This window comes from Oratosquilla oratoria, chromosome 8, assembly GCF_046742065.1.
Source record: "Oratosquilla oratoria isolate Oo_2021 chromosome 8, ASM4674206v1, whole genome shotgun sequence".
Lineage (NCBI taxonomy): Eukaryota > Metazoa > Arthropoda > Malacostraca > Stomatopoda > Squillidae > Oratosquilla > Oratosquilla oratoria.
The window spans coordinates 52,770,821-52,791,463 of record NC_134784.1 but is presented as its reverse complement, the minus strand read 5'-3'; the positions used below and the strand labels follow the sequence as shown (position 1 = coordinate 52,791,463).

At 39.2% G+C, this 20,643-nt stretch overlaps 1 protein-coding gene across 2 annotated transcripts in view; it reads left to right on the top strand.

Moving 5' to 3' along the window:
- Window positions 1–367: 367 nt before the first annotated feature.
- mle (dosage compensation regulator mle) overlaps window positions 368–20,643 on the top strand; it is a 47,743-nt gene continuing 27,467 nt past the window's right edge. Inside the window, exons 1-5 of one of the 2 annotated variants that reach the window (XM_076189212.1) lie at window positions 368–477; window positions 8,915–9,004; window positions 11,887–12,059; window positions 14,660–14,849; window positions 14,968–15,103. In XM_076189212.1, coding sequence (XP_076045327.1) covers window positions 8,923–9,004; window positions 11,887–12,059; window positions 14,660–14,849; window positions 14,968–15,103 — 581 coding nt within the window. In that variant the 5' untranslated portion in view covers window positions 368–477; window positions 8,915–8,922. Of the gene's footprint in view, window positions 478–8,914; window positions 9,005–11,886; window positions 12,060–14,659; window positions 14,850–14,967; window positions 15,104–20,643 lie in introns of those variants that run through there. The other variant, XM_076189213.1, reaches the window with a different exon arrangement.

Here is a 20,643-nt window from a genome sequence, read left to right as displayed (position 1 = left end):
TAATTAAACTGGAGCAACCACTTTTGGCTCAATTTCTTTATGCATTCAAATCTTGTAGGGTCATGTCATTTTCTGTCCTTGTCCGTTAAATTTTTGCATCATCAGGAAAGAGTTTTGCTGATGATACTTCGGTAATGTCTACAGGATCCTTCGTATTGATCAACGGAATAAAATTATGAGGTTTACGATGAGGCTTACGATGACGTTCGTATTAAATTAAAAAGCTGACATTTTACATTGTTACTCTCGACTTTACATTAGTTTATATATATCAGATATTGCAAGCCCAATTAATTTAATATTGTTCTGATAAATCTGATATTTAAATTATATGTTACTGTTTTCATATCCTATTTTCAATCTTATTGTAAGTACATTACATTTTATATATCAAATGTCGTTATTTTATGACACCCAAGCGTATCTCTGCTCATGCGTTGTAGGCCTGTGGTGAAGGAGAAGAAATAGGATTGAAAAGTAAGTATAAAGTGTAATTGAACCAGAAGGATCCTTATAGATAATTCAGCCTTATCACATTAAATATTTGTAATGTATGAATGTATTTGATGATATAGAATTGCTCCTGACTACTGTAGATAACAAGTTAGTGGCATGGTAAATAAGCTCAGCTGTACCGGTAGCCTCTAAAATGTAGTGATCATATGTCTTGCCGATAATTTGCAAGTTATCTGAAATTCATTGCTGCAATAGTGTTGTTAGTAGTACATATTACGTGATGTTAAGTAGCTTTTCGTATATACAACTTATTTCATAATATTGGTGTGTGCCGGTAAGATGAATGGCGGGTGTGCATCATCCAAAGACTAAACCTTACATAACGCAAATTCGGCTTTTTACAATTATTTATTGGCTTGGCCTGCATAGATTATCGTGCACAGGAAGTAAATATTATAGGCAATGGGAAAATAATTTTATAATGAAACTTGGTTATTTCATAGCTTTAGACGTATTGTAATGTTGCTGATACCATCTTTTACAAACCAATTGTGTTTTTAAACTATAATAAACCCAATAGACTAGTCTTGGGGACATGTTGGAAAAGTGGTGTGTTTTGGGTATACTTTCTTACTTTTTTTATTTGCATAGTGTGGCTGTGGCTAACGTAGCCAATAATGGCAAACCTAATAATTCTTATAATTTGATGTTATAATAATTATAATTGACACATTAATACCCTTATAGCACAGTAGTAGATTTGGCCAGTTTCTTTTGGTTAATCAGTTAGCCAAAGCAGACTAACTTTTCCAGCCTTTTTCTTTTTTAAGGTGATCAGTGGGTACAATTCCAGAACCATGCAAAATCTGATAAAATTTACAGTCCTATAGCTCCTAACCTAATATAAGCAAACTTACAATTCCATGGAAAGGTAAATTTTTAGAAGTGCACACTTATGCTATATAGTAATAGAAAATTAAATAACTTTGTAAATATTATAATACATCAACGTACTATATGTTATTCTTGGCGGAAATTGAGGAACTTTCCTGTTATTGCCCCACCCCTAATTTTTTTTTTTCTGTTGCCTTTGATTTTGTTTATCTTAGGTTAACGTAACCTAACCTAAACAAAATCAAAGACAACAGAAAAAAAAATAGTGGTGGGGCAATAACAGGAAAGATCTGAAATTGATAATGGGAACCTGGAGTTGGAGAACAACTGGTGCATAACATGATATTGTCTGACAGTAATAGGACTGGACAGACAACAATGTGGCACCTCAATCCTATGCTAGCGGCTTCGTTCGTTTGTGTATTAGCTTGTAGCAAGTTATTTTAATTTTGCAAAGGTTACGTAAATCTTTAGTTTCGACCATGGGAGGAATATAGTAATAGAAAATTGAATATTAATTTTGTCAATTAAAATGTATCAACGTAATATGCAATTTTGTGTGCGTAAGTGAAAATAAAAATACCTTGCTACAAGCTAAATATGCTAATGAACGAAGTCGGTAGCATAGGATCGGGACGCCATGTTTGTTATGGTAGATGCCGACGTCGAAGAAATGAAAGGATGATAAATTCGTCTAAGGTAAACTAAACTAACCTAACCTAACCGGTAAATCTTTAGTTTCGACCATGGGAGGAATATAGCAATAGAAAATTAAATATTAATTTTTATACTCCGCAAGCTGAGAGAGTGGTTGTAAAGCCCGCCAACGTCTCTCACGACGACGACAACAAGGTCGAGCCGGATGACATTTAATTTGCAGGTAATGATTTATTAAACACAGGTTAGGTTAGGTTAGTTTCTACTTAGACGAATTTATCATCCTTTCATTTCTTCGACGTCGGCATATACCATAACAAACATGGCGTACCATTCGTCGTACACGACTTCGTTACTTAAGAAATCTGTTTTAGCACCTTTTTGTTTTTCATTTCCGCACACAAAATTACATATTACGCTGATACATTTTAATTTACAAAATTAATATTTAATTTTCTATTGCTATATTCCTCCCATGGTCGAAACTAAAGATTTACCTTGCAAAGAAAATTGCATATTACGTTGATGTATTAGAATTTACAAAATTTATATTTAATTTTCTAATGCAACATTGCATAGGTGTACATTTATATAAAAAAAAAAATTATGAAAAGTTTTTGCGTGATACTGGAATAGAACTGAATATTTTTTGTAAGAGTGCCATAGGACTGGGTTTTCAGGAATGTTAGTACTGTTATGAGAGTAGAGCTTGTGTTAGAATCAGAAATGGAGATGCTGGTTTGAGGTAAAGGTGGAACTTCGCCAGAGATATGTTATGTCACCTTGGCTGTTCAATTTATTACTGGATTGGGTGGTGCAAGAGGTAAATGCGGACAATTTATAGTTGCACCCAACCATAGAATTTGATATGTGGCTTATGTGTTTCTGGTGAGAAATGTTGTGTATGAACAATGGTGTACATAATTTCCGTCGCAAATGCGTACTTTTGAAGTTAAGTATTGAAGTTATGCACTTATGCCTACATCTCCCGAACGATCTGGGGGGACGTGTGGGAAATCGGTTTTTTTTTTGGGTGGGGAAGACTAATAAATGGAGTAATGTGCATTCCAAAACAGGTATAACATGAGCAAAAACACTTCACAAATATTAAAAAAAAAAAAAATTAAAAATCACATTTTAGTGCCGGAGTCCAACGGTAGCCATCTTTGTTTTTACCAACGATTTGAAAAATGTCTCACTAGATCTGTCACACTTAGCGAAATCCACTCCAGCCACGCAAGACTTCCTAACCGGAAACTAACGTTGCCTCCGTTAGGTTAGGTTAGTTTAGTTTACTTTACGGTTACCAAGTCTTGCGCGAGCGGCTAATCTAGTGCTTCTGCTCACAAATATTTACAATCGTTAGTAAACAAACATGGCGCCGTGCGCGGTACCCGTCAATATGGGAAATTTTTTGTTTTTTTATGGGTTTCTTTAGTCTTCTTCATTTTACACCTGTTTGGCAACGTGCATTACTCCATTTATTAGTATTCCCCACCCAAAAACCCCAATTTCCCACACGTCCCCCCCAGATCGTTCGGGAGATGTAGGCATAATTGCATAACTTTGATACTTACTGTATATTTCCACATATAAGACGACCCTAAAATAAAAAAAATTCAACCCTTAAAATTGGGGGTCGTCTTATACTACCATTATAAAAATCAGACCTTGAATTGTACGTGAGATGACTTGGTAGGCTAGCCTGCCGATAACCACCGATACACAGGAAATGATTCACATTATGATAAGAACTGGTAATAAAGGTAATTAAACCATATTTACCTTATATATTATTGGCATATCTTTATAGTAAATGGCAATTGTTAATAAATTCGAGGAATAATTCTATATTAATGAAATTACGGTACTTTTAACTACTCTATATAAACATATTTAACACAGCTGAAAAAAAATGTAAACATCAAGCACTGGTTGCGTTCATAGCAACCTTTTTCTTTCGCTAACTTTTCAGTAATTTTTAAGACTGAAAATAACCATTTTGGATTACAGTACATAAAACGTTTATTTATCAATAAAAAAATATATATTACAGTAGTTGCATTTAAAACATAGAAAATTTAAAAATTATAAAATTATAAAACTTAATTTCTAATCATCATCAATATTACACATCAAACCTATTTCTAAAACCTTTATTTTCAATAAAATTACATTACATTTACAACTTAAAGCATTGTAAAACTTTATTTCTTTATTTATTTATATAAAACCATTGTGTGCGGTGGAGTGAGCTACGTCGAACCAGGAACGTAAATAAATAATTTTTGTTAGTTGACATGTGTTCTCAGAAAAGGATACAGTTAAGTAATGAGAAAGAAAAGAGAAAAAGCGGAAAAAACATCTGATAAACGTAATCAAAACAATTCTTTTTGTATGGTAGGTTTGATACACTGGTGCATTTGTAATTTAGCCGTCGTCTTATACTACCGATATGAGATAAATTCATAAGAATTTGCTCTAATTTTGTACCTCATCTTATACATGGAAATATACGGTAATTACTTCAAAAGTACGTATTTGCGACGGAAATGATGTACACCATCATTCATATCACAACATTTCTCACCTAAAACACATAGCCACATTTCTCACCAAAAACACATAAGCCACATATCAAATTCTATGGTTGGGTGAAACTAAATTGACAGTAAATGCTAAGGTAGTGGGTCGGGGGATTGGATGGTTAAAGAAAATGGAGAAAAGTGGGAGATAAGCCAGTTTGCTGATGACACTGTGCTTGTAGGAGGATCAGAGGAGGGATTGACTACAGTTGACGTTTTACTGGAAGAGGCCTTATGTGGCCTGTGACTCCAGTGTGGCAGCCTGATTTCTAGTATGATGTTGGTGCTGGCCGCGTGCAGTGTTAATTTGTGCTCTATAATTATATATTTGCTCTTGTCCCTCCCAGAATTTGTCTAGCCTTGCCTCAAAACTTTTGACTGTGTCTGCATTTACCACCCATTCTGGCAGCTCGTTCCAATTATTAATGACTGTTGTTAAAGGAGTACTTTCTCAGGTCCAATCTTGCTCTTGGCTTAAATATTTTCCGACTATTTCCCCTTGTACTGGACCCCTCTCTAAATTCAAAGAGACCCTCAATGCAGTTTCTGTCATTTACACCAGTGACGATTTTGTGTGTCAATTTGGTCCCCCCGGGATCTCCTGTACGCCAAGGTGGGCAAATTCAACTTCCTCAGTCTCACTTCGTACGATAACTCGTTGAGGGATGGCAATAATTTAGTTGCTCTCCACTGTACATTCTCCACAACCTCCAAATCCTTCAACAGATGGGGACACCACACCAGGTTGGCATACTCCAAGTGTGGCCTTACAAGAGCCGTGTACAGAGGCTTAAGAATGTTTGGTTCTTAATGTTGAAAGGTCCTTCTGATCAGCCCTACTAACATATTGGCTTTATTGATTTTTTCTCCCAAGTGGCTGGAGAAATTTAGTTTGTCATCTATGATCACCCCTATGTCTTTTTCATTTCCTGTCTTACTGATGTTGCCGTACAAACTTTAACCCTTCTCTTCCATTGTGGTCCTCCCTATCCTCATATACTTGCTCTTCTCTGGATGAAAACTTAGGAGCCACCTCTCTGTCCATTCTTTGAGTTCGTCCAGGTCCCATTGTAACCTATCACAGTCTTCATTGCTTTGTATTGTCCTGTATATCTTAGTGTCATCTGCATATAGATACACTTTACTTCCATTCACTGCTGCTTCTGGCAGGTCATTTATGAATATTACAAAAAGCATGGGGCCAAGAACAGAGCCCTGCAGGACTCCGCTTGTTATTTCCTTCCATCTAGAAGCCTCTCCATTTATCAACACCCTCAGTTTTCTCCCTGTTAGAAAGTTCTGAATCCATCTTAATGTTTTACCTTCTATCCTGTAGCTTGATATTTTTTCCATCAGACGTTTATGTGGTACTCGGTCGAAGGCTTTCATAAAGTCCAAATACACCACATCCACAGCCAACCCTTCATCCATTGCCTCAGTCCAGTCATCTAGTGCCTTTATTAATTGTAGTGTAGTTGATCTCCCAGAAATGAAGCCAAACTGTTTCTCACTAAATAACTTATTCTCCTTCATATGCCTAATTACCTCCTCCCGCAACAGTGACTCCATAACCTTGCATAGGACACTTGTTAGGCTGACAGGTCTGTAGTTTCCTGGATCACATTTGTTGCCTTTCTTGTAGATGGCCGTGACATGGGCAATACGCCAGTCCTCGGGTACCACTCCGTCCTGCAATGAGGTGTTATATATAATTCTCAGTGGTTCCAGTAAGTCCTCCATCAGTTCCTTAATTACCCTTGGATGTATCCCATCAGGTCTGGGTGATTTGTTCCTCTTGAGCTTTTGCAGGGCATTCCTTATTTTGTCTACAGTGATTACCATACTATCCAGTGAGAAAGTTAGTGACAGAGTTTGGGAAGGTGTGCGAAAGAAGGAAGTCGAAGATAAATGTGGGTAAAAGTAAGGTGATGAGATGTACAAGGGGAGAAAGTGGCGGCCGACTGGAAGTTACAGGCATGATATTCTTCAGATTTAAATCTGAATTCTGATTTTTTTCTTTTCCTGACAATGATCTTGATTTTTTGTCATTAAATCCCAGTTGTAATAAATGATCCTATTAAAAAAAATATGTGCTCGAATAGTATTAGTTTGATGTGAAGTTTTGGGCAATTCATATGTCGGCTTCACCTGTGTGTTAGCAGTTTATTTTGTGCTGGCCAACAAGCGATTCATTTTGTGTAGCATTGCGTGGTGTGGTGCGCACGTGTACGTATAGTAAGGTGATGACTGGGGTAGGTTTTATTTTGGCCAAATTGTATTGATAGCAGCATCAACGGAACAGCTTGCATGTGTTTGTTTACTACCAATTCAGCCTAGGGCTGCAGCCCCTGATCCCCTACCAGGGGGCGCTGCCCCTAGACTCCCGGCCAATGTATTATTATTATTTTATTTATTTATTTATTTATTTATTTTATATTTTATTTATTTATTATTATTTTTTTGTTTTCCACTATCATGCCTGAAGTTAGTATTAAGGGAGAGAGACTGGAGGAAGTGGATAGTTTTAGATACTTGGGTGTAAATGTGGTGGAAAAGGGAGGAGTGGAGGTAGAATGTAGATTGAGAGAAGCAAGTAAATGCCTTGGGGGGGATTAAATAGTGTAATGAGAAATAGACATTTTGAGAATGGAACATAAGAGAGAAGTTTGAAAAGAGGTGCCTGAGAAGTATGATAGGGGTTACCAGGCTGGATAGAGTGAGAAACAAGGAGGTGAGGAGGAGAATGGGGGTGGAAAGGGAGTTGGGAGATAGGGTTGATGAATGAGTATTCAGATGGAAAGTGAGTGAAGAAAGATTAAAATAGGTGTGGAAAGCAGAGGTAGAAGAAGAGAATGTTAGGGGGCAACCAAGGATGGGATGGATGGATGGAGTAAAAGGGGCATTGGGAAGAGGAAGGATGGGAGAGGACATAAGATAAGGGTGAATGGAGAATGGCTGTGTATGGATGATGCTGTGATGCATAAAGGGGAGTGGATGGGGGTGAGGGAGTATGTGTGAAAAATAAATTGACACAGCCTGAGGGGGATTTCACCCCCCATCTTCCTTTCTGCATGAGGGTACGGAGAGAGTGGGGGTCGCCGATATGATGAAGCGGCCTTGCAGTGGATGGACTGTGTCTTTCGACACTGCTTCTGACCCTGGGCAGTGGGTGAGATGCAGGGCTGTCATCCAGGAGGAGCCAAGATAAGAGGGAGGGAGGGAGGGGGGTGGATGGGAATGGAATGAGTGGGAGTGGATTTAGTGCCTTTATTTTTTGGCCACCTCCCGTGTAAGGATGTATGTATGTGTGTGTGTGTATATATATATATATATATATATATATATATATATATATAGAGAGAGAGAGAGAGAGAGAGATAGAGAGACCTGTCCAGTGTTTGGATCTTTAATGTGAGAAATAGTCAACTGGGAATGGATGCAAAGAGGAAATTGTATGAAGGGGTGATTATGCCCACAGCTTTGTATGGGGCAGAGACTTGGAATTCAAGAGAAGCCAAGATGAAAAATCAGAATGTGATTGAGAGGAAAAGTTTGAGCAGTATGATGGGGGTTACTAGGTTGGATAGAGTGGGAGTAGAAAAAGAGGTGACAGGGCTGATGAAAGAGTATTGTGATGGTTTGGATACATGGAAAGAGTGAGTGAAAAAAAGATTAGTAAAGAGGTGTGGAAGGCAGAGGTTTTGAGGGATGACCGAGGATGAGATGGATAGATGGGATGAAAGGGGATGTTCAGCAAAAAGGTAATGTCTGTTGAGCAAGGAAGGGAGAAGGCAGGAGATATGAATGAGTGGAGAGTGGCCATTTATAGATGATTCTGTTATGCAAGGAAGGGATAGGGGGACAGGGGGTGCTTGTGTAATGATAGTTTGACACAGCCTAAATGGATTTCTCCCATTCTTTCCTTTTTCTGCTTGAGGGGTTGAAGAGTTGGGGGTCACTGATTGAATGAAGCAGCATTGATGTGAATGTACTGTGTCTGGCTGCATTGCTTTTGATCCAAGGCAGTGGGTGGGATAAAGGGATGACCAATCATCTGTGAGGATCTAAGAATAGAGGGAGGAAAGGGTGGAGGGGTGACATGGGTGGGAGTTTATACATACCTTTGACATGACTACCTCCATTACAAAGGGAAAAGGCTTTTGGTATATAGATAGATTTTGATTTATTGATTAAAATTGTCTATTTGTTCCTTTTTGCAGTCTCACCAAAAGATTTTATATATGTTAGACTAAGTAAAAAATTATGGCTCCTTGTGCCTTGTTTGATGGTGCTTTTATCATTTCTGTATTTTCCATTTTCAGATTTTATAATGTCGGAGAACATCAAATCTTTTCTCTATTCATGGCTTGGGAAACGTAAACTTGTACCACAATATGAATCACGAAACTCAGGTAAGTCTACCATTAAAGGTGCCATACTCATGGCATGATAAGTGTCAAAGCATAAAAAGGAAATGGAAGCTGTGTGTTCGCAACCTTGTCCTGTAGTCAGGATCTAGTGTACTTAAATTTTCCTTTTTCAATATATGAATACAAGAAACGTCCAATAATAAAATTCAATAGACAAATTCTATTGTTCTGCCACCAAGATCCACCTGATGGATTCCCCTCTCCATATATGAATGCAAGAAACATGCAACAATAAAATTCATCTGACAACTTCCATTGCTCTTCCATAGTTATTTCCTCTGTTCTGTTCATAATCATTTATGTCAATATCTTCTACACACCAATTGTCTCCACCATATAATGACAAGGGAAGGGTAAACCAGTTGTGGATGTCTGGCTCAGCTACGGGAGGGTAGTGTCATGCTATGTTACCCTGAATAATTTATGTCAATATCTTCTACACACCAATTATCTTCACCATATAATGACAAGGGAAGGGTAAACCAGTTTTGGATGTCTGGCTCAGCTATGGGAGGGTAGTGTCTTGCTATGTTACCCTGAACAGGAGCTTGTGGCAGAGGCCAGTGAGGACCCTTTGTCCTGAAAATGCTGAGATTGGATATATAGGATTTATTGTGTATGAAGTGGGTGTTTACTTTCATTTCCCTTGTAAGGGAGTAAGGGCATTTGGTAAATAAAGTATGTATTCATACATTATTATTATTGGATGGGGGATGTGATAGTGGATTGATTGATTAGAAGAGAAGTAAAGCACAAGGTAAAGGAGGCAAAGAGGAGAGCAGATGTGAAATGGGGTTAGAGTATGACAGAAATTTTTGAAAGTAATAAAAAGATGTTTTGGAAAGAAATTAAGAGGAAGAGGAGGCAAATCAAGTAGAGAAGAAAAGGTAAAAGGTGCAGATGGAGAGATGATAATGGAAGAGAAGGCAGTAAGGGGAAGATGGGCAGAGTATTTTAGGGAGTTGCTAAATGTGAAGGAGGATAGGGAGGGAAAGATAGTTGCAGTGGGAAGTGCTAAGAAAATAACTGTGATGAGTGAGGAAAATGGAGAAATAAGGAAGGATGAAGTGAAGGCAGTTGTTATGATGAGAGCAGGTAAGGCACCTGGTCTGGATGGATGCCATGCAGAATGTCTAACAAAAAGAGGTACAGTGATGGTGGACTGGCTGGTGAGGTTATTTACTGTTTGCTGGAGAGAGTACTGGAGGAGTGCCTGTATAGTTCCACTTTAAAAGGGAAAAGGGGACAACTGAGTGTAGTAGTTTTAGAGGGATTAGCTTGTTAAGTGTAGTTGGGAAGGCTTATGAGAGGGTCTTGATTGAGAGGATTAGGAGAGGAACAGAGGGAGTAATTGGTGAGGAACAGTGTGGATTTAGGACAGGTAGAGGTTGTGTAGATCAGATTTTTGTGGTAAGACAGATATGTGAGAAAGCTATAGGAAAAGGCAAGTATGTTTTTTGGGCTTTTATGGATTTGGAAAAGGCTTATGACAGGGTAGACAGGCAGGCACTGTGGGAGGTTTTGCAGATATATGGGATATGAGGAAAGCTTCTAGGAGCTGTTAAGAGTTTTTATGAGAGTAGTAGAGGGTGTGTTAGGATTAGAAATGGAGAGAGTGAGTGGTTTGAGGTAAAGGTAGGACTTTGTCAGGGATGTGTTATGTCGCCCTGGCTGTTCAACTTATACATGGATGGGGTGGTGCGAGTGGTAAATGCAAGGGTGGTGGGTCAGGGGTTGGAGATGGTTAAAGAAAATGGAGAAAAGTGGGAGGTGAGCTAGCTGTTGTTTGCGAACGACACTGCGCTTGTGGCAGGATCGGAGGAGTGATTGAGGAAGTTAGTGACAGTTTGGGAGAGTGTATGAAAGAAGAAAGTTGAAGATAAATATGGTTAAAAGTAAGGTGATGAGATGTACAAGGGGTGAAAGTGGCAGTAGACTGGAAGTGAGCATTAAGGGAGAGCGACTGGAGGAAGTGGATAGTTTTAGGTACTTAGGTGCAAATGTGGCAGGAGAGGGAATAAACATTTGGGAATGGAGGCTAAGAGGAGATTGTATAAAGGAGTGATTGTGCCAACAGCACTGTATGGGGCAGAAACATGGAACATAAGAGAGGAAGAGAGAAGGAGTTTGAATGTGTTTGAGATGAAATGTCTGAGAAGTATGATGGGGGCTACTAGGCTGGACAGAGTGAGAAATGAGGTGAGGAGGAGAACAGGGGTGGTAAGGGAGTTGGGAGATAAGGTGGATGAAAGAGTGTTGAGTTGGTTTGAACACATGGAAAGAGTGAGTGAAGAATAGTAATAGAGGTATGGAAGGCAGATGTGAAGGGAGTGAACATGAGGGGGCAACCTAGGATGAAATGGATGTATGGGGTGAAAGGGGCTTTGGAGAAGAGGGGAATGTCTGTTGAGGAAGGACGGGAGAGGACAGAAGACAGGGGTGAATGGAGAATGGTTGTATATGGATGATGATGTGATGCATGAGGTGGAATGGATGGGGTGATAGGGAGTGAGGTAGTATGCGTGAGAAAAATTTGACACAGCCCTAAGGAATTTCTCCCCGTCCTCTCCTTTTCTGCATGAGGAGACGGAGAGGGGGGTCGCCGATTTAATGAAGCGGCCTTGCTGTGGATGTGCTGTGTCTTGCAACACTGCCTCTGACCTAGGGCAGTGGACAAGATGCAGGGAAGATCCGTCATCCAGGAGGTGCCAAGATAAGAGGGAGGGGAATGGAGTGTATTTAGGGATGGAATGGGTGAGAATGGATTTTGTGCCTTTTTCTTTCTGGCTACCTTTCTTGTAAGGGGGAAAAAGCCTTTGGTATATGTATGTATGTAAGTTTTCTTTCTTGTGTAATATATTCAGGTCCGAGGCATCGGCAGCGGTTCTTGTGTGAAGTTCGAGTTGATGGATACAATTATGTTGGTGTCGGGAACTCGACCAGTAAGAAGGACGCTCAAGCCAATGCAGCCAAAGATTTTGTGCTCTTTCTTGTAAGGCAGGGAGAAGTTGGTTCGGATGAAGTGCCAGACTTAGGGGTAAGGAGCATTCCTCTTCTAAGCTCAAATTATTTTTATTTCATTTATTTATTTTTTCCCATGATTGTAGATGTTCAAATTATAAGCTTTATTGTATAATTAAATCTTGTTATATTGCATGTTTTTGAATCAGAAGGGTGACTAAACTATCCACCCTTGCACCGCTACAAGAGGTCTCTCCCCATCATTTCATAAATCAATATTTTGAAAATGTTATTGAAAATTACTTTTTCCTCCTCAGTTTACAACTACACTGGCCCCTGGCATATACCAAAAAAAAAATATATATATATATATATATATATATAAGTAAATCAGGTGTTACGAGGGGTGGTTCAATTGATTTTGTACATGTTGGTGAATTCAATATCTCATCCCCACCCACTTCTATGGGGGGAAGGGGTTGATATGTGTATTTACCTAGTTCTAATATATAAGACAAAAGCTATGCACCATGTTTATATGGTCTGTTACCAAATTTATTTCTCCTGGTCTTCTCTTTTTCTGCATGAGGGGACTGAGGAGGGTTCACCAATTAGATTAAGTGGCCTTGCTATGGAAGTGTTGTGTCGTGCTGCATTGCTTCTGACCCAGGGCTGGGCAGGATGCAGGGATGACCTGTCATCCAGGAGGAGCCATGAAAAGAGGGAGGGAGGAGTGGTGAAAGGGAAATGTGTGGGGATGTAATGGGTGGGAGTGGATGACATTTTGACTTTGTTTACCTCCATTGTAAAGGAGAAAAAGTCCTTGGTAAATGTATGTTTATATATATATATATATATATATATATATTTGTGTATTAATTTAATTTAATTTTTTTTTTTTTTTTTTTTTTAACTGGATGACAACAGTATTTTATTTGTTCATTAGCCTGTAGAAACTCACCAAAGACCACCCTTGTCATGGTGTGAATGAGAGCTTCTTGGGCCAGATTAAGATTGAGTTAGTATAGCTCATCTTTCCAGCTCAGGTGTGTCATGGCATAAGCGTGTCATGGCATGTATGGCATGGTAAACAAAATTGACTTGTATGGCAATATGTGATAACTTAGTGTATGTAGTTACTAAAAGACCAGTCAATGAAACATCTGACTGCAATTATATATATTGAATACTTTATAAGAGTTGCATTTTTCAAGAAACATGGAACATGATTTTTCTGAAACATTGAATATAAGAAAGGAGGAGTTTGAATATGTTTGAGATGAGGTGCCTGAGAAGTATGATAGGGGATACTAGGTTGGATAGAGTGAGAAATAAGGAGGTGAAGAGTTGGGAGAAAGAGTTAATGAAATATTATTGGGATGGTTTGGACACAAGGAAAGAATGAGTGAAGAAAGATTAGTGAAAGAGGTGTGGAAGGCAGAGGTGGAAGAAGTGAACATGATTGGGCAACCAAGGATGAGATGGATAGATGGGGGTAAAAGGGACATTGGGAAAGAGGGGAATGTCTGTTGAGGAAGGATGGGAGAGGACAGAAGATAGGGGTGAATGGAGGATGATTGTGTGTAGATGATACCATGATGCATAAAGGGGAACGGGTGGAGCTGGGGGAGTGTGTGTGAAAAATATATTGATGCAGCCTGAAGGGATTTCTCCCCATCTCCACTTCTACAGAAAGGGACAGAGAGGGGGATCGCTGATTTAATGAAGCAACCTTGCTGTGGATGTGCTGTATCTTGTTGCTCCTGACCCTGGGCAGTGGGTGAGATGCAGGGATGACCTGTCATCCAGGAGGAGCCAAGATAGACAGGGAGGGGGGTGGATGAGAGTGGAATATGTGGGGATGGAATGAGTGTGAGTGGTTTTTATGCCTTTGTTTTTTGGCTACCTTTCTTGTAAGGGGGGAAAAGCCTTTGGTATATGTGTTGTGCTCCTTGATTAAGTATAAATAGGTGGTAGCTGTGGCCAAAATGGTTAGATCAAGGAAACACGAACAAGTGTGTCTCATATCACAAAAATGGTTGTGTTGAATGAGACTAATTTTCCTATAATGACTTTTATTTATGTTATTATTGGCATTTTAATGAACAAGTGTAAATTGAGTTTGTGGGTGAGGGAGGTTGGACTAATAAAGTGATACTGACCTTCTCTGATTTGTGAGGATGCTTCAAGGTTCACGATGCACGAACTCTAGACAAGACTAGACTTTATCTTCTCGAGAACTTTGACACCAAAATCCTTCTACTTAACTTTAAACTACTCCAAGACAAGACTGATTTTTTACTCTGTTGCTGGCCAGGAGGAAACCTCTGGACGAGATAGGCTCCTACAACTAATTATGATTCCCTCTGTATACTACTATTGGCCAATGGGACACATGCCTTTTCGTAAACATCCTTGCCTTTCTCAGACAGGGCTCAATTCATTAAGGGTCAGTGGAGGTCATGTGTCCATTACAGAAAGGCAACCTCAGCAAAACAGAAATGGAGTTTATAGCTTGAGAAGGGGCCCCGTGCATGATGCGATGATAAAAACTAGTATCAACCAGTGGTGATGGTGTCATCGTCAAACCAATTGCCACATATGTATATATTTTTCAAGCATTTGTTTTCATATCCAGGTAAAGTATTGTGATGGGTATTGTCTTCTTCCTTGAAGGTTGTTGCAGAAAGTGATGGACCTCCTGGTGGATCAAATTCTGTGCCCTATAGTGGGCCTGCTGCCTCACCCATGGCTCCTGTACCAGGGTTGCGTGATGAGGGTAATGTGTATAGACCATTACAAGGAGAAGGACGTGGGATGACTTACATGGAAAGAGTTGAACAGAGGAAGGCCATGGAAGATGCAAGTTTTTGTGCCTTTTTATAATGCAGTGCAATATGGCATCACATGTGAAGACAATTGTAATCATTTGTTGTTAATAAGTAGAAGGATAATTAATCTTGTTTGGTTGCATGTACAGGCAGAAGATGTTGATTTAACAGCAAATATCCATGGTAATTGGACCATTGAGAATTCCAAATCACGGTTGCATATGTTCCTTCAAATCAAGAAAATAAATGCTGATTACAAATACAGCACAGTTGGACCTGATCACAACAGGTATAGTACTGCTATATTATAAGTAAATGCATCTTTTAGTCATAATCCCTAGATTTGTAAGTAGCTCATTCATATATTTGAGGATTTGCCCATGAATTATTGTTGCCTCAAGTATCACTGATTGGAAAATCAAACCTTCACATTGGCTGGCAATGGTTTTTGGGTCTCACAGATCTTTGGAAAAAAGTGAACTTGTTTGTGTGGAACTATAAATGATACTATCAGAAAATATTGGAAGGAGAGGAGCAGTTATCCACTTTTCTTGTGTGGAAAGGTGAAGTAAATGTAGAGGTTAATTGGGAGAGATCTGAGACCCAGTCCAGAAACCAAATTTAAGCCCCTTGAGGTGTAGGGATTGTTGGGTTTTGACAAATAAACTGTTGAGAAATAATTTTCTCAGCTATCCAACTTGTAAGACCACCAGTAGCGGGCACTAGATGTTTCTTAAACTTGTAATATACCTACATCATTTAAATTATAGATAATGGAGTTCACCAGTATCATCATGTGTGTTCTATTGCCAAACATAGTAGTAAACAAATGTTGTCTATTGTAAGATTATCACAAATTGCAGAATGGATTGTTAGAATAAAATGTGTTGATTGGATTGCAGTGCAGGTATTAGGTTATGCATGACTTCATTTTCCTTCTGCCCCCCCCCTCCTCCTCCTCCTCCTCTTCCTCCTCATTGTCCTCTAGGTAGACCATCCCTTTTCTTTCTTAATGTATAGCATGTACTTATTTGAAAAAACATACCTATCTTGTGTTTGGCATAGTCCTGATTCTTGACCCTAACTCAGTCATGCTAGTGTAGTTTTGTGATCTTGGGACATATTTTTCAATAGGGATTGATGTCTGGAAGGGGTTGATATGTAGTGGTCACCAAACTTTGTAAGCTATGGGCCACATCCCTTGTAAAAACAATGACACCCCCTCCCCCCAAATGCAGATGGGTATTTCCAGAAACACAAGTTGATGTTATAAAAAATCTTTGGCGCCATGATAGAGTTTTGAGGGTGCCTATGAGCAGTTTGGGGACCACTGGTGTAGGGTGTTTCATAGTTGGTCTGGAGTGTTTGTTTTGTGATCTTAGTGGGAGAGTGGTTTTGAATGGAAGTGTTTTGTTAATCAGGTGAGCAGTTTGCTGGTGATATATTATAATTTTCTCTGGCCCTGTCTGAGGACCAGGTACTGTGTTAAGGCCATCCTAGAGAAGATGGGATTGTTTTGTCCATTTGGTGTCTGTGGCAGAGCATGGACAACTGCCATTTGTCTTCTTGGGGCAGTGCCCTCATCTCTTCACTGGACACTTGGAGCTGCTTGAAAGCTGGACAATGCAGTACCTTACATAGTTTAGTGGTTTTTATGAATGATCTGGTAGAAAAGTGAAGAGGAAAGGGAATTTTTTTTTATTGGTTTAAATGAGCGTAAAATGTTGGGAAAAAAAAATGTAAATGTAATGGTGTTGGAGGATCTCTATGTTAGAGTAAATCAGCCAATGGATAAAGTATCAGGGAGGTATGGGATGGTAGGAACGAACTTTAGTAGATTGTTATTGGAAAAGGAGGCTTGTATTAGAGTCCTTGTCACATTAGTTGTCTAGCACAGCATGTAATTGAATTAATTTTGGATTGGAAGTTAGTTTTCAAGAGGAGGACTGAGAATGAGGTGGATGGACAGTGTTAAAGAGGCAGGGAGAAAGACTGAATTGATAGTAAATGGATACCACCTGGAGGCAATTTGTTCTTGTCTGCTCTGTAACTTCTCAACCTTGATGGTGGGGGGTTGCCATTTAGTGATTTAAGAAGCAGTGAGGTTAAACCAGTTTCTGATGTGAGGGTGTTGTGACTTGCTGCATTGCCTCTGAACAAAACAATGGGCTGGGGACAAGTATGATCCTTCATCCAGAAGTTGCGAAGATAGATGACATATCAAATGGGTGTGGGAAGGGTGAAGGGTTGGTATATAACTTGGAGCTCGTCAGTCTCGGACCCAACACCTCTGTATCATCATGAGTCATAGTCGGTAAAGGAAGATTACTTGGTAAAAAAAAAGAGGAATATCCTTGCCCTTTTCATGTGTTGCTGCATAAACTTTGAAAATCTCCCTTGAATTGTCACATGTGTATTTACATGCTTAAGTGGTATATCTGACTGCTAGTATGATATTAAGACATGGTTTGATTAACTATTTGCAAATATTGCCCAACTTTGCACCTTGTTCTCAGGTTGCAGTATGTAATGGTCTATTCTTTTCTACTTCATTCTCTATTTTCATTGCAATTTGAGTGTTTATGGCACAGGTCATTCATGGTGCAGCAAGGGAATTTATTATTATTGAATTTATAGATATAATCTGACAAGAAACACAAGGGAGGTACAGACTTTATTCAGTCATGACATTCTCATGCATTAAGATTTATATGCTCATGTCCATCTGACCCCAGTCAACATGCATTGTTGATCTTTGTGTAATAGTTAAAAGAATTGTTAAATGCATTATAAGTCATATGTTATGGATTCAGAAATTGTAAGAATACTCTGTATAAGTGTGCTCTTACAAATCACATGAAACTATTATGTAAAGTAAGCTTTGCTCATATTGAAGTAGAAGTCTGCCATGGACTGCATAATTTATGATGGGACCTTGAAGAAAAGATCCCATTATAAAGCTGCTATACAAATGACTAAGTAAAGGTAGAAAGAAAATGATGATATTTTCAATCTACCTTTTTTGTTGTAAGTAATGCCAGGTGGAAATAACAAATTATACAATACTGTACTCCAATGTTACATTGCCTGCCTTTAGAATGATGCTAAAGGAATGTAATGTATTTTTATAGAAAATATTCTAGCCAGTTTAACTTATGTTTCATTGTGTTGTACATTCTGATATATACACCTGTTTGAAGGGTGTGTTCTATGTAATTTTTGTCAAATTTTGCCTGTGTGTGTGTGTGTGTTTGTATGTTTGACCAATGATGTGTGTATGTTGTGGTGAATCTGTAAAATGAAGATTAGAGAAAATTATTTGTAAAGTCTGTCAGTAGTGCCTTCCTATCTACGGTCTTAAGCCTTTTCCAAATCCATAAAGGCCCAGAGGACATCCTTACCTTTTCTTAAAGCTTTCTGACATAGCCTTGCCACAAAAATCTGATCTATGCAACTCCTACCTGTCCTAAACACACACTGTTCCTCTCCAAATCCTCTCAACCAAAAACCCCCTCATAAGCCCTCCTACACTCAACAAACTGATCCCTCTGAAACTATTACTCACATCCTCATTCCCTTTGTAGAGCAAAACTATACCGCCACTCCTCCAATCCTCCAGCACTCTATCCTCTTGTAGACAAACATTAAACAACCTCATCAGCCAGTGCACCATCGCTGTACCCCCCCTTTTTGGACACTCCATATGACACCCATCTAAGCTAGGTGCCTCACCTGTTCTCATTTTAATAACTGCTTTCACCTCATCTTTTCTTATTCCTCCATTTTCCTCATCACTGTCATTTTCTTAGCATTTCCCACTACAACTATCAATCCCTTCCAATCTTCCTTCACATGTAGCAACTCTCTAAAAGTCTGCCCATCCTTCTCTTACTACCATCTCTTCCATTATCATCTCTCCATCTGCACCTCTTACCTTTCTTAATTTCCTTCCAAAACATCTTTTCATTCCTTTCAAATTTTTCTGTCATACTCGTATCTCATTTCACATCTGCTCTCTTTTTCTTTACATCTCTTCTTTGTTTGTATCTCGATGATTTTATCATCCTGTTTGATAACCAGTCTGTGAATGCTAGTTTCTTCTCTTCTGCAACCTTCTTTGCTTCATCATCTCACCACCCACTACCCTTCCTTCTATTTCCCCCATCTTCCTTGTTCCACACCATCTTTGCACACTTGTGACTCCTTCCTTGAACCGTCCCCATTCTTCCTTCACTCGCTCCCACTCTTCCTACAGCTTTGTACTTCACATTTTCTTTCTCATTTAAGCAGTTTACTTTAAGCACCTCCCTACCTTCTGTCCTTTTCCCCTTTCTCCATCTATTCTCCACTCTCAACTTACCTTCCACCAAAAGATGGTCTGATATTCCCCCATTCTCTTCCATTAGAATATGTATATCCAAAACTCATCCTCTTTTTCTGCTTACCACTATATAGTTCATTAAAGCCCAGTCTACCACCCTTCCATCCACCACCCTTTTTCATGTGTACTTATGCTTGACTTTCTCCCTAAACACTTTATTTGCTGTCATCAATTCTTTAGACACATCACCATCATCTCACCACTACAATTTTTTCCTGGAACTCCACATTTACAAACCACTCCATCTATTGGTTTGTCTCATACCCTAGCATTGAGATCTCCCAATACCACTACATTGACATTTCTCCCTAAACCCTCTATGCAATCGCTTAAATCCAAAAAAAAAAAAAAAAAAACTTTCCTACTTTCATAGAATGTACCTGGGATATTTATAGAACAGGAAAGAGAGAGTGCAAACAACGGGAACAAACTGATGAAAGACAGAAAGAATGGCCTAGCCTAAAGGAATGTTTTCATATGCTAATTATTGTTAGTGAATGAGAAGGTTGTCATATGCATACATACATATACCAAAGGCTTTTTCCCCCTTATAAGGGAGGTAGCCAAAAAACAAAGGCATAAAGACCACTCCCACCCATTCTATCCCTATTACACTCCACTCCCCCCACCCTCCTCCCTCCCTCTTATCTGGGCACCTCCTGGATGACGGGTCATCCCTGCATCTTGTCCACTGCCCTAGGTCAGAAGCAGTGTTACAAGACACAGCACATCCACAGCAAGGCCACTTCATTAAATCTTTGACCCCCCCCCCTCTCCGTCTTGGGTATTGGCTGCATGTTATTGTGGCAAAGTAGCATCCAGTTGATACTTTAAAGTCTATATGGGGTCCTGGAAGATTTCTCTGAATATTCATTTCCTTTTTTCTTTCTACCCTGTGGTGGAGGATAGAATGCTGCCACCAAGTATTCCAACTTAAATCGTAAGAGGTTAGAAAAATGGGATGGGGATTAGGACTAGGCATCCTTCTCCCTGTAGCCTCACAGGGGACATTCTAAAAAGTAAAGGCATAAGATGTCATATGATGCAGTGGGGGTAAATCAGGTAGGATGTTGGGCTTTGCTGTGTAGGTGTTGTCTCACTGTATTGCCCTTGACCCAAACAGTCGGGCAGAACACAGATGACCTGTCATCCACAAGGTGTTGAAAGGGTAATTACTGCACTTTGTGTGTGAAGTGAACAAGTGTGTGTGTGTGTGTATGCAATTTTAGTCTAGCAATAGGGTGAAGTCTGTGTCAGCTATGGGGACATGGTATATAGATTTTACTTTGTTAAGACCATTTTATTCAGCTATGGGAACATTCCAAACAAAGGAGTGCATCAAAAGATCACTGTGCAACAGGAATTCAACGAAGAGGATATGAAGATATATGCTATATAATTTATTTTGTTGATGCTAGATGATTTAAGTGCACGGGACATAAACATGG